General features: G+C 44.0%; 1 protein-coding gene across 2 annotated transcripts in view; it reads left to right on the forward strand.

The window, feature by feature from the left end:
* DHRS12 (dehydrogenase/reductase 12) overlaps positions 1-12,589 on the forward strand; it is a 31,012-nt gene extending 18,423 nt beyond the window's left edge. For both annotated transcript variants that reach the window (XM_019612128.2, XM_010728779.3), the window contains exons 6-10: positions 5,887-5,948; positions 6,695-6,799; positions 7,361-7,451; positions 8,752-8,889; positions 11,378-12,589. In XM_019612128.2, coding sequence (XP_019467673.1) covers positions 5,887-5,948; positions 6,695-6,799; positions 7,361-7,451; positions 8,752-8,889; positions 11,378-11,517 — 536 coding nt within the window. In that variant the 3' untranslated portion in view covers positions 11,518-12,589. The remainder of the gene's footprint in view (positions 1-5,886; positions 5,949-6,694; positions 6,800-7,360; positions 7,452-8,751; positions 8,890-11,377) is intronic.
* Positions 12,590-14,047: the final 1,458 nt, after the last annotated feature.

Consider the following 14,047-nt stretch of genomic DNA (forward strand, 5'->3'; position numbering starts at 1 on the left):
AGTTCACTGTATGGAGTTATAAATGGGTGTTATTAATTAGAGCACAGTATCAAATAACTCAATTGAGAAGATCTCAGAGCAAGTGGAGAAATTGCGCAACACAACACATGGTGATTCAATTTTATTTTATTTTATTTTATTTTGGTACAAGTAAACAAGAAACATTCATTTGATCAGCACTTGGGAAGGAGTGTGCCTGAACAAAGCGTGTTCTATTTAAGTGCCATACTCAGTGCTTTAGTGGAATTACCACGCGTGATGCACAGACTGACAAACCACACTATCTATGAAGGCTGCTCTGAAAGTAATGCCTACAGTGTTGTTATGTTGGCCCACGATATCAGAGGTGGATGTTGGTGGTATGGCAGTAGAGGTTGAAGCTTCCCATATTCCATTACATTTTGTTGCTGTGCAGCAGGTGGCAGCAAAGGGGAAGTCTGACAAAAAGGTGTCTGATACGGGAGTGTGTATGTGCCATTGTGAAAGAAATGGCACCCACTGACGTTCATTGACACTTGCTGAGTGTTTGTGGAGACCAAACAGTGGATGTGAGCACAGTGAGACGATGGGTGGTGCATTTCAGCAGTGGCAACAGCTGTGAAAGGCAAGCCACATTCTGGACAGCCGTGCACTGCTGTCACACCACACAATGAAGAGCACCTGTATCAGCTCATCTGCATGAATCAATGGATTAAGACCAGTGAACTGTGTACAGAGCTGAATATCAGCTTCAGTGTGTTGGAAATGATGGTGGCAACGTTGGGATATTGCAAAGTTAGCACCAGATGGGTCCCACAGATGCTCACATGGGAACAGATAAAACAGCGTATGCAAGTTTTGTCGGGACCTATTGAACCAATATGAGACTGAAAGTGAGTTTCCTGGATCACATCATTACCAGTGACATGGTGTCAAAACAGCAGTCCATAGAGTAGTGACATGTGAATTTCCCGTTGAAGAAAAAGTTCAAGAAGCAGTCCTCAGCAGATAAAGTGATGTGCACTGTCTTTTGGGATAGGAAAGGGGTGATCCTGCTGGATTTCTGGGTGGATGCCCGGAACCCAGACAAACCATCAACTCTGGTCAGTCAGTGTTTCATGACACTGACTAAGCTGAAGGCTCAAACTTGCAGAGTCAGGCCAGAGAAAAAGAAAACCTTTCTTTTGTAACACAATAATGCCAGGCCCTGTACCGACTTTAAAATCCACATATTGCCAGTCTTGGCTTGACTGATGTACCACACCTTCTGATAGTTCAGATTTGGCTCCCTCTGACTTCTGTCTGTTTGGGCAGATTGAAAGTCCATTGAAAGATGGACTTGAGGAGCAAAGTAACAATGCTGTCCTAGCAGCTGTGAAACAGTGGGTCACTTCTGTTTGGTGCACATTTTACAAGCGTGGCATGCAGGCTCTTGCTGGAAAAAATGCACAGCTAATGATGGTGACTGTTGAAAAATAGTGTTTTGTAGCTGAGAATTTACTCTATCAAATAGTGTTATTGTGCTCTTCTTTATCTGTTGTAGTTTCCATGGAAGTAAACAGGAAGCATTACTTTCAGAGCAAACTACATACCACATGGCAGAGTTGTTTGAATGGTTTGTAGTGGTGGAATAGTCGTATCCTTGTAGGAAAGATTTGAATTGCAGGCTATTATACATGATTTCCTATTACGTGAGCTCAGCTTTAAGACATAAAACTTAGAGGAATTTTTACAAAGAAAACCAAATGTGGAGAGAGGATGTTTATCTTTAAAAGGGATTATGCAACAATCCCAGGAGCCTCTTTTATTCGGGAAAATGTGGCCAGCAAGTTCTGTGTCAGACCGCAATACATGGAACAGGGCTGCAGCTTGTACAATAGGCTTTTCTAGCTGACTCTTCACCTCATCAGAGTTCAGTCAGGGCAATGTGAAATCCTGGACACCTGGGTGACAGACTGGACGCTTAGTTACCTACTTCTGCATTCCTGCTGCTTCTGAGCAAGCTCCTGTTTCATCTTGCTGGACTCCTCTGCAGCTCAGCAAATACTCCTTTTCAAAGGGAAGTGGTGCGTACCATTTCACTGCAAAATAACAAGGGGATGCTGCCTGAGTAATTCCAAGCAGTCTGCAATTCTTCACGAGCACCCTGCAGACCTGTGCAGGAAATGGGCCTTGGTCCAGGTGAGTTGCTCAGGCACACCCATCCTGCTTCCAGTTGCCTTATGGCCCAGTGGGCTCTTTGCACCTTCTCTGTCGGAGCGGCAGGCTCTGGGGAATGGACTCTGCGTGGCAGCATCGAGGCTGAGCAGCTCCATTTGCACAGTATCTCACTGAGAGACAAGGGCATGCTTTCTGCAGAGTACCCTCAGCAGTACTGACATTTCCTCACCTTCCTGAAAAAGTTTTATGTGGTTTCTGGCAGAATCCCAAAGTGGAAGATCAGGGTTGCCAGGATATTTGCTGCTTATTGCTGTTCCAGTACAAGGAACATCGCTGTTGGTCATCATCTTTCCCTCCATGCCACTTTGAGTTCCTTTTGGTCTCTTTAAACAGCAAAGAAAAAGACTTCAAATGATCTAGAGACTGAATACAGTGCTAGTCAAGCATTAATCACATTTAGAATGCTTATTTTAGCTAAACTGTGGGGGAAGAGTTTTCTCTTTTAACAGAAGAAAATATTTTTTGAGTGGTAACACCATTGGAAGGATTGGAGTGGTAACACCTGGAAGGAATGGTGTTGCAGTGTTCCTTTTGGAAAGGCAGATGTCCAGTTTGTTGATATGAATAATCAATTATTAGCAAAAAAAAAAATTTGAATCTTGCTTTGATCTCCTTAAGTGAGGAGGGGAATTATAGTCTCTTCTACCAACTAAGAATCTTGGTTTTCCTCAGAAAAAGAAAAAAGGTACTAAAAATAATAAATTTTCCCTTTTTTATTTTATACTGCCCATGCAATTCATGTTTTTGTAAAGGCTGTGGCAGGCAAAGCATTCATTTGCAGCTTACCCTTTTCCTTAGAAATCTGTTTCTGCATTACGGCATGCTGCAGTACAGCCGTGCTTGGCACAGTCTGTGCCACGCGGTGCGTGGCTGTGACAGCCTGCACTGCCTGCCTTTAGCACCACTCCTGTCGGTTTGAACACGACTCCCCAGCTATGTGCCAGCTCTGCGTGGGGAAAAATGCAGAGGTTTCAATTGATAATGATGCATTCCATCCAATAATACGCCTCATTAATCTCTTTCTACTGAATTTCTTGTCCAGGCTGTTTAGTCTGACAGATCAGCCCATGCAAACATGGATGTATAATATTTAAGTGTATGTTTTTTAAATACGAAGGAATTTGTGTCTGGATACTTAAGACTGGGTCAGCAGTTGGTGAAGTATTTCTAAGCAGAAGGGATGGAATGCTTTGCTCTTAATGCCTGGCACATCTGTGTGCGTTGGAGAATCACAGAATCATAGAAAGGCTTGGGTTGGAAGGGACCTCGAGGATCATTAAGCTCCAACTCCCTCTCCCCGCCACAGGCAGGGCCGCAACTCCCCCATTTAATACTAGACCAGGCTGCCCAAGGCCCCATCCAACCTGGCCTTAAAGGAGATGCTGCTGGAGGAGACCAGGATTGAAACAAGTCTTTTCACACTGCCTCAAAGTACATGAGCAAATGGTTCAGTGGGCAAAACGTCTGATGCTCTGGCTGTGTGGGATTTAGTGAATTCCTAATAAACTCGTGGAACAGAGGAGGCAGTGGCTCTGCAGTTATTTTGTGGTTTTAAATAAACACACAAACTTCTGACGAGCTGTAGCTGCTATAAGCAGGATTTCTGGCATTGAACTTTTCTCTCATCCAGCTGGAAAGCAAAACAAAACCTGGCGTTAATGAGGCAATCCTACTACATTTATCTTTGCATCCCATTAGAACTAACAAACAAAACTGAAGCCTCTTGAAAGTGTCGATCTGCAGGACAGTAAAACCAAGCACTGCCATCGCTGGTGCTTTGCAGCTCAGCCTTCAGGAAACGCAGTGCCTTCAACCAAGACGTGCTGTTACTTTGCATTTGAAGAATCCATTGCAAATCAGAATTTAATCCAGACCCTCAGCTTGTAGTGAATTGCAGCAGTCCCCGATGCTATTGCCATAGCCCTTGTCCTCATGATGTCACTGGCTGTGGTCCCCAGGGGACACATGGGCTCTCAATGCTCGCTGGCAGCTCCTTTGCTTGCGTTTCCTGCTGCAGGCAGGCTGCTCTTACTCCTCTGCTGTGCCTTCATTTTAATCTGCTTGGGTTTTAAATATATCATGTGCATATGGATGTCCCAGTGATGCTACAGAGAAAAGGATGGCTGTTGTGACTGACGGGAGAGCCGAACAGTTTGTTCACCAGGCATGTAACGTATTTAGCTGTGCTAGCATATTTATAAACACGCTGTATTTTAACTGGGTGATCTCATCGCCTCTGTGGAAGAGGGTTATAAAGACACATGCTGAAGTCTTCATGTGTAGGGAAAAACATGGCCTCGGTGGCTCATGGAAAAAAACACGTTTATCGCTGAGATGGAGCTGTTGAACTGAAGCCATTTCTGGAGAGACAAGAGAAGTGTTGTGCTTGATGCAGAAATGCTAGACTGAGTGGGGCTGGGCTTATCTCGAGTTCTGTGGAACTTCTAAAACACAGTTGTCAGTGGGGAAAAAATGTAAGAAAAATCTCTTGTAAGGGACAGAAACAAACAAAAATCCCTCCATTGCATTGGAACGGGTGAAGCAGCACTAGGTGTGTCTGAACCAAACATGCCAGCAGATGAGCACTGCTCTGAATAACAAACTTTGCTGGTTATAGTAACAGCTGTAATGGAATATATTTGTGCTGTTTGTACAAATTATGCTAAATGAACACGATCAAAGTGTGGAAATACACAGTTGAGTTTCTCCTGGTAAACCTAGCTCAGCCTTGGACACACAATATGAGTACCACAGCTGTTCCTTATTTTCTCAATTCTGCAGTGCTGACGATTTACAAGGGAGTTCTGATGGAAGACCTCTCCTGTGAGGACAGGCTGAGAGAGCTGGGGCTGTTCAGCCTGGAGAAGAGAAGGCTTGAGGTGACCTGAGAGCAGCCTTTCAATATTTAAAAAGGAACTATGGGAAAGAAGGGAACAGACTCTTTAGCAGGATCTGTGGTGACCGAACAAGGGGAAATGGCTTCAACCTCAAAGAGGGTACATTTAGGTTGGATATAAGGAAGAAGTCTTTTATAGTGAGGGTGGTGAGGCAGTGGAACAGGTTGCCCAGAGATGTGGTTGATGCCCTGTCACTGGAGACTTTCAAGGCGAGGCTGGATAAGACCCTGGGCAACCTGATGGAGCTGTTGTGTAAATGTTCAGTGCAGGGGAGTTGGACTAGATGGCCCTCAGGGGTCCCTTCCAACTCTAAGGATTCTATGATTCTTTATGCAGCAGAAATGTACAGTGTTGGAGTACTCAGTGATATTTTCGCCTACTCGCCGTGAAACCACTTGGAGGGATGCACGTGTGAAGCATGGTTTGTTTCTCTTCTTCATGGCCCAGCGTAGCTATGTGTACATATGGTTCACACAGAGTGGAAATACCTTCCCTGTTTCTTTGCTGGTGTTACCTCACTCCCCAGAGAAATCCACACCTGAGCCGTGCAACCTTCAGAGGCACAGCTGGAATGTAGGGAACCTTTTTATTTACAGGTAAGATAGACATAAAAGCCTGCAAAATAACTGATGTGCCTTTTGAGACGAGATGAATAGGATAAGTAACGCAGCAACAGGATCATTAAGCTCAGATGAAGTTTCAGAAATAAAGGGAATTTGGTTATAGGGGGCAGGGAGAAAAAAAAGTTTTTGGAAAGAGAAGTTAATGTTGGTGTCTGTCTGCCTTGTAGGTACGTACGTTCTGACAACTGCTCTGCTGCCCCTCCTAGAAAAAGAGGCTGACGCCAGAGTGGTAAGTTGGGATGCTGTTGGAAAGTGGTCGGTTTTACTATTCTTTTCTTGTGATTTGTGACAACATCTCTTTGCCTATGTTAGCAATGCGGGATTATTTATAATTCCATGAGCATCTCTAGTATCCTCTTGGATTCTGCCAGCAACGAGCTTCTTCTCCAGTTCTTGCCTGCTGCTCTGAACCCTTCATTGGAAAGCAGAGTAAAATATTTCCTTTAGAAACTTTCCTTTTTTGTTTCCCTGGGGCTAGTTATCTCCTGCAGTGTAGTGCAAAATACTAATAACAGGAGGATAGGCTTAAAAACCTTTATTGGTTTTGGTATTTGGTATTTAGAATAGGACAGAAAGTACATTTTTAACATGAAATTTCCTAAGTTTCATATAGTATCTCTTGTTTCTAATTAGCTTATATACATGCTAAAGGTATAAACTACAAATAGTGCTATTTTGCTGTTTTCTTTCTGCCGATTTCACTTTGAAAGGAAAAAAAGACAAAGAGTTCCCTGATGGAGTCGACACCTTTTTGAATGAAAATCAATTGTTCATTTCTTTTTAAAAGTAATTCTCCCACTGTATCTTCAGGTAAGCTCCATGTATGAGCATGAGCACAAGCACAGTGAGGAATGGGCAGGGGAGTCCTGCTCCCAGGGACTTCAAAATGTGGCCCGAGAACCACATTGCATGCATGAGTAATGACACTGGGGAGCTGGTTGCTTTTTCATTTGTTTTTCATTCATTTGCTTGCAGATAACCGTCTCTTCTGGGGGCATGCTAGTTCAAAAACTAAACATATCTGACTTGCAGTCAGGAAGTGGGACGTTTGATGGAACTATGGTGTATGCTCAAAACAAGGTACAGCTCTGGTTTTGAAAATGAAGCCTAGCACCTATTTGCATGGTGACATACCATCTGCTTTGCACAAAGCCTTCACAGACACACACACACACAGAGTTCACTGTGGCTTTCCCACTGCATCCAACCTGTTCAGAGATGCACAGGCAATAATCTGTTGATGTCATGCACTTTTGGTGCATATCACCTTGGCAGGGGGAGCGTGACTTTAATTTGGTTTGATTTAAGTCTCAGTAGGGGACACTGTCTTTAGCTGACAATCTCTTTCTGTTTGCTTGGTTCTTGCACTCTGCAGCATGTAGAAATGGTGAGTAAAAGCAGTGTAGCCCCTTTAAAAATAAGCTTGTGGGTATGGTGATCATGATGGTGATCATGATGGTGATCATGATGGTCTCTGCCAAAATTACCCACTAAGCCCAGTCTGGGTGAGCAAGGATATATTTCTGCCATACATAAATGCTCTGAAATAGCACATTTGGTATAGTTTATTTCCCTGGGAACAAACACTGTGGACAGGATGTCAGACTTGATTCTAATCTGGCTGTTCTTGCTCTATTCTAGAGGCAGCAAGTTGTCTTGACAGAACAATGGGCAAAAACTCACAGAAGCATCCATTTCTCTGTTATGCACCCGGGCTGGGCAGACACTCCAGGTATCATCTGCTTGACACTCAAACTCCCTTTTTTTTCTAGACTAGTCTAAAAGCAAACAGAAGAGAGACTTTCTGCTAAATTGCTCTAGCAGGTGCAGTCATGTCTTGTCTCTGGACTGGTGCTTAGAGTAGTTTTGTACTCCCTTGGTAGTCCTATCCTGCACAATGTCTGCTATCTACATGGAGCTGGAGAATAATAAAGGGCTGCAAATGATTCCAGCCCTATGCAAATGCACAGAAGAGCGCCAGTGCTTGAAGCTAACCTCTAAATTACATTTGTAACAGGACTATTAAACACATAGAGACAGCTTCTGCCTCTGCGAGCACCACTGTGCAGATGTTGTAAGCCTTCAAGGATGTACAGGAAAAACGAGCATGCATCATGTGCATGCCTTGTTCCTCTGCTCTTCCTCTAAACATTTATAGTCATGGAGAAGCGGTGTGCTTGGCTAGACAGCTCTGTCTGAGCTGCAGCTGTTCGTTACTGCCTGGCTCAGCAGGAGGGCCAGCATGCGGCTTGTGTTCTGCAATATGTTCCCAGCCCCTCACACCCCAGCTTGGGCTGCAGACTAACAATCCAATATCTGATTTTTATTTTTTTTCCTGGGGACATAGTTTTCCAAATTTGTTTCTTACAATCGAAACATTTAAACCCATCTACTTCATGCTTGAAAATTAATCTGTCCAAATCTTAGTGTTACTTTTTCTTTAAAACATATTTATTTTGCACATCGTTGGTGTGTTCCCAAACCTAATGATCTTTAATGTTATGCCACCATAAAGTTCAAGGCTATCCAATCCCCTAAAAATAAACAGCTGCAGGGGACGGGCCTTCAATCATCATCTGTTATATAAAATATAAATAATCCAGTGTTTAAACACTGAATATGTTGTTAGTTTCACCATAAAATTTTGAAATACTGTGCTGCAATTGATTTCCTAAAACGGATGTGAAAATAAGAATTAAAATCTATCAGAATACCTTTTTATTTGGTATTTCTATTTCCCCCATGTTTAACTTCTTTGGAATTGAATCAGAAACCTCTCACTGATCCTATTCTCACCTCCTGTTAATTTTCTTAGTGCAGTTTGATCCAAACAAGCAACTGCTTGATCATCTGGCAGCTTAACGCTGTTCCACCGTGGTCACCGTGTGCCTGGCTATGGAGAAATACTTTCCTTTCATTATTTTTGAGAAGCCTTCCCTTCATTGTACACTCACAATGGCAATTTTAAGCATAATTTTTTTTTAATCATAAAAGCCTTGCATGGTAGCCCACCACCCCGTTGTTCTCTCTAGCTGTGAGGTCGTCGATGCCAGACTTCTATCAGAAGATGAAGAACAGCCTGCGCACAGAGGCCCAGGGAGCTGACACTGTGGTGTGGTTGGCTGTATCATCTGAGGCAGCAAAGTTACCCAGCGGCCTCTTCTTCCAAGGTAAGAGTCGGTCATTGCGCATCAATGGAGACTGCCTGCAATTGCAGGATCTTAATCTGGCCTGGAAGGGGATGGAGACTGGACCAGGCAGCTGATTTTCAACAAGTAAAGTGTTTCTCAAAGTTATCCCAAGACTAAAAGTTTAAGTGAGCTCTTAAGAAAGTAAAGAGAAAGTCCAGTGAAAGACTGTTAAGCTGTTGTGTTCCTGCTTTTGTCTTCTAAATCAGCTCAGAAAACTTCAGAGCATTTCCTTAGGGAGGTTTTCTTGGTTTTAAGTGAAGATGGCTGTTTGCAGAACTCTGTCAAGTGAAGGTAAATCACAGCAGCCAAAACTGCATCTTTTATGATGCTGGGAAAGTAGCGGCCCTCTCACAGAGCGCTGAGGGTTGGCTGTGCTTTGACAGGCTCTTCCTTCCTACCTCTCCATGCTCATGTGAAACTGCCAACTCCCCCTTTCTCTGAAGCCAAGAACACAGTGGCTTTTTTTGGCATTACTAGCATAGTGAATTTAAATGAAAGAAATAGGCCAGAGCCTCTTCTCTCAGACAGGTGGCAGGCACCTGAGTGGAAGCAGCTGGAAGCATAGATGTCTTAGCGGTGATGCAGCTCAGTCCGCTAGGAGGAAGGCAAAGCTTGGGATAATTGCTTACAGGCACCCCACACTGCGTGCTGGATGTCAAATCCCAATTCACTGGAGTTTCTAGTTGGAGCATGCAGAAAGTTTGGGCTTTTCGAGCTGGGTTCACTTTGTCCTTTCTGTTCCCTCCCAGGCATCGCACCGGGTTGGTATACTTAACCTGACCTTTTCCATGTCTTCATGTGGTGCATGCAGAAATGACACCTCCCAACTGGTCATTCCTCTCTATAGCACCAGAATTGCCTTTTTTTGTATTCCTGTCACCTCCTGCTGGTCCTGACTTCTGCTCAGTTCTTTTTGCTCTGGATCATTATTCCAACAGTCTCTTGCTTTTGGCTTTGGTCTAACTCTGGCCTTAGTAAACAGGAAACATGCCTTGGCTTTTCAGCTGTAGGTAGTGACTTCTGAGAACTTTGCCATGTCTGCTCTTAAGTTGCAAGGGAATTTTTGTGTCGTGTGCTTACTGCGTAGAGATGAAGTCAGACAGTTTTTTCTCTCGTCAGTGCCCTGTGGGAGCCACAGGTTAGAGTGTAAGGTCTTTGGATCCTTCAGTAAAAGGTTTAATGTGCTGGAGTCAGTACAGACCTTTCTCTTCTGGTCCTAGACAGCCATTTCCTGAGTCAGTAACACCTTCCCCCCATTTCCTCTGTTCCCTTTTATTCTGTTCCCCCTGAGCGCAAACTAGAGCCAGCATTTCTTTTCCCGAGAAAAAAAAAAAAGGTAAGTACATGACTCCTACAACCAGAATTCTCTGCATCTGCCAAAATAAATAAAAAATGTCTGACAGGGTCCTGCTGTCGAAGTCTGGAAGCATCCTTTCTGCTATACTGAGCTCAGCTTTCACACATAGTTCCCAAACTTTAGCACAGACTTCTTGAAGCACCCCCATCACTTAGGAAGCAGTCCATGTTCAGTGACAGAGAAAGGAATGTTCCTCTGCCTGTTTCTCTCTCCTTGCATTTCCCTCAGCAGAGGTTATGCGGTGTGTGCAGCCAGTTACAACATTTGCTCTAAGGAGATCAAACATCTCTGCTCCCCTGAGAAGCTTGATAGGTTTTCAGAGAAATCTGCTGCCCACTGTTGGAAGAGATTATTCTCTAGTCTCAGCTGGTTAATGCAGAACTTGGACTTCATAAGTAAAGTAACGGTGCTGCACTGTGCTCTCACAGTTGTTTCATAGACATCTAAGAGCACTTCCATAAGGTTCCTCAGCTCCAGATATCATGCTTTTCGAGAGAAAAAATCCCTTCAAATCCACAGTGGTACAGCTGCATTTACAGAGTGAGTGAGGAGAACAAGATATGGAAAGCCAGACAAAGTATCACACTGAACAAGTTTGGTCAGACATCTTTATTGTGGGTACTTGTGGCAGTTGAGTAATTAGCAGAAGTTCTTTAGCATGTAGAATTTATCCATTTATTTTTAAGGATGAAAGTAAGCTTTTAAAGGTAGAAAGTAATCCAAACTACAAAGTCCCAATTGAGAAATTTGTGTAGCACTAGAAGCATTATCCAGGAGACAGTGAAAAACCCTTTCTGATGCAGAAAATGCAACTTCTACCTTTAAGAACAGTCACAAGCTCCTTGTCTAACAGGAGTTAAACTAGTGACTGAGAGCAGGCGTAAACCCCACAGTAAGGCCTTCCTTTATCCATTTGCAAATGAGATCTCACTCACCACACTGAGTCATATTGTGTGAAAGGGCAATTATTCTGCGTCCAGGAAACAAATGAAATTAATTTCTGGTTTGGAAGATGTACATAACTAACATAGAGCATAGCTGAAAAATTTCTTTTGTGCTTGAAGAGGTAGATAAATATACCTATTAAGATTTTTTCTTTCTTTCTTCCAGACAGGCAACCAGTCCCTACACACCTACCTTTAGCAAGGACCCACAGCCCACCAGGGGATGAGGAGAAGCTAATGGAGATGCTGGAGGAACTCTCCCAGAAGTTTAAATCCATTTCTCCAGGATCCCCTCAGTGCTGCTGAAGATCATGGACCAGATCTTCCTGGAAAATATGCTAAGGCACATGGAAGAGAAGGACGCGATATGGGATAACCAGCATGGCTTCACCAAGGGCAGGTCCTGCCTGACCAACTTTGTTGCTTTTTATGATGCCGTAACTGCGTCAGCAGACAAGGAAAGAGCCACTGATGTCATCTATGTGGACTTCAGTAAGGCCACAGTCCCCCATAACAGCTTTCTCTCCAAATTGGAAAGAGACAGTCCCCTATCACATTCTTGTCTCCAAAGTGGAAAGGTACGGATTTGATGGGTGGACGGCTCAGTGGACAAGGAACTGGGATCGTACCTTGAGAGTGATCTATGCATTGATGTGCAGATAGAGATCGGTTACAAGTGTGTTCCTCAGGGGTCAGTACTGGGACCAGTGCTCTTTAACATCTTAATTAATCAACAGTGGGATCGAGTGCACCCTCAGCAAGTTTGCAGATGATGCCAAGCTGTCTGGTGCAGTTGATACACCTGGGGAACAGGATGCCATTGAGAGAGACCTAGACCAGCTCGAGCAGTGGGCCCAGGAGAACGTCCTGAGGTTCAATAAATCCATATGCAAGGTCTTGCACCTGGGTTGTGGTAACCTCTGCTATCCGTGCAAACTGGTGGATGTAAGGATGGAGCACCGCCGCAAGGGACCTGAGGGAACTGGTGGATGGGAAGCTGGACATGAACCAGTAATGGACCCTCGCAGCCCAAAAAATCAACCATATCCTTCCAAAGCAATGTGGCTGGCAGGGCGAGAGAGGTGATCCTGCCTTTCTGCTCTGCTCTGTGAGGCCTCACCTGGAGTACTGCATCCAGATATGGAATTCTCAGCACAGGAGAGACGTGGACCTGTTGGAGTGTGTCCAGAGGAGGGCACCAAAAATGATCACCTCTCCTGTGAGAACAGGTTGAGGGAGTTGGAGCTGTTCGGCCTGGAGGAGAGGTGCCGGGGAGACCTGAAAGCAGCCTTTCAGTACCTAAAGGGGGGCTGTAAGAAGGAAGGGAACAGACTCTTTAGCAGGGTCTGCTGTGACAGGACAAGGGGAAACGGTTTCAAACTAAAAGAGAGGAGGTTTAGATTGGACACAAGGAAGAATTTTTTTACAATCTTTTTACAGTGGTGAGGCACTGAAACAGGATGACCAGAGAGGTGGTGGATGCCCCATCCCTGGAGACACCCAAGGTCAGGCTGGATGGGCTCTGAGCACCTGATGGAGCTGTAGGTGTCCCGGTTTGTTGCAGGGGAGTTGCACCAGATGGCCTTTAGGGGTCCCTCCCAACTCAAAAAATCCTGTGATTCTATGATCTTAGCATCACTGCTCATGCAGCGTAACCACAAAGCTTTTAATTACACACTAACAGTGCTGTAGTGTACCTTCAGCGGAGGAGAGGTAGGATATCACAGGCCTGTTAAAAATAAATTGTTATTCAGATGTGCTCACTGGCGGTAATGGTGGTCCCTGCAAATTTGTTCTGTTCCTGAGAGTCTCGCCCACTGTGAGGATGCATGTACTGTCTCAAGACACAGTAAGGATGTAGTCTTTGAATTGGACAGAAAATTTGTGAGGCATTAAAATAAAATCCAAGTGATAGGTCCAAACTTTGTGAAGTTAACCAAAATCTTCTGAAGGACGTAGCACACAGAGAAATGCAGAGGAGTGTACCTTCAGAAGTCTTCAGGAAGTAAATGGTTAAAGTTTCAAATGATATTTAAACACTGTATTTGACAGGGCGGTTGCTTCCTTCAGCGTATGAAGATGACTAGGCTCAAATGTGTTACTGGGAATGCAGAAACTCTTGCATCGCTTGCTTAGTTTAAATGGGAGGATTCTTCACAGCCTTCAGTTTCTATAAATCAGTGCTGGTATGCAGAAATGATCTGCTTCTTCATGTTTAAACAGCAGGAATTTAGGAACGCTGCCAAATGCTTTCCACATTACTTTATGGAGCCAGGACTGAATATTATCCTGTTTATGTCAAGACACTATGAAGTAGGAGGCTTTAACACATTCCACACCCAGACATAGTTGGATCCTTCACCTTCAGGAAGCAGAGAAATGGCTCCATGACTCTAGGCAGGAAAACAAACAGCATGCTAAGCTGTACGTGCTTGCCATTTCTGTGAAAGATTGGGGAATTGCTTTATCATAACGAATGGAATACGAAGGGAAGGGAAAAATGGGGAGGCACAGGCTTTAGAGGAGAACTCCATCTCCTGATAAGAGAATTTTGCCTGGAACTGTTTTATTTGTAGACACAGAAGGTAGAATTTGCCTTACCTGATCTGCAGAATTACTCATTGGATTTTTCGCTCTAAATCAGTAGAGAGAAAACAAGCTCCTTTACAGTGATTTAATGGATCTAGTGTAAGAAACCATTACATTTCTGCATCTTTCTAATGACTGTGAAGATAACCAGCTCATAACAAAGACATTCTAGTGGGAATATCTTTATCTTTTATACTACAAATGTACTGCAAAGCCAAGATTGTTATCAGCAATCGCGGTGACATGT

Source organism: Meleagris gallopavo, chromosome 1, assembly GCF_000146605.3.
Source record: "Meleagris gallopavo isolate NT-WF06-2002-E0010 breed Aviagen turkey brand Nicholas breeding stock chromosome 1, Turkey_5.1, whole genome shotgun sequence".
Taxonomy (NCBI): domain Eukaryota; kingdom Metazoa; phylum Chordata; class Aves; order Galliformes; family Phasianidae; genus Meleagris; species Meleagris gallopavo.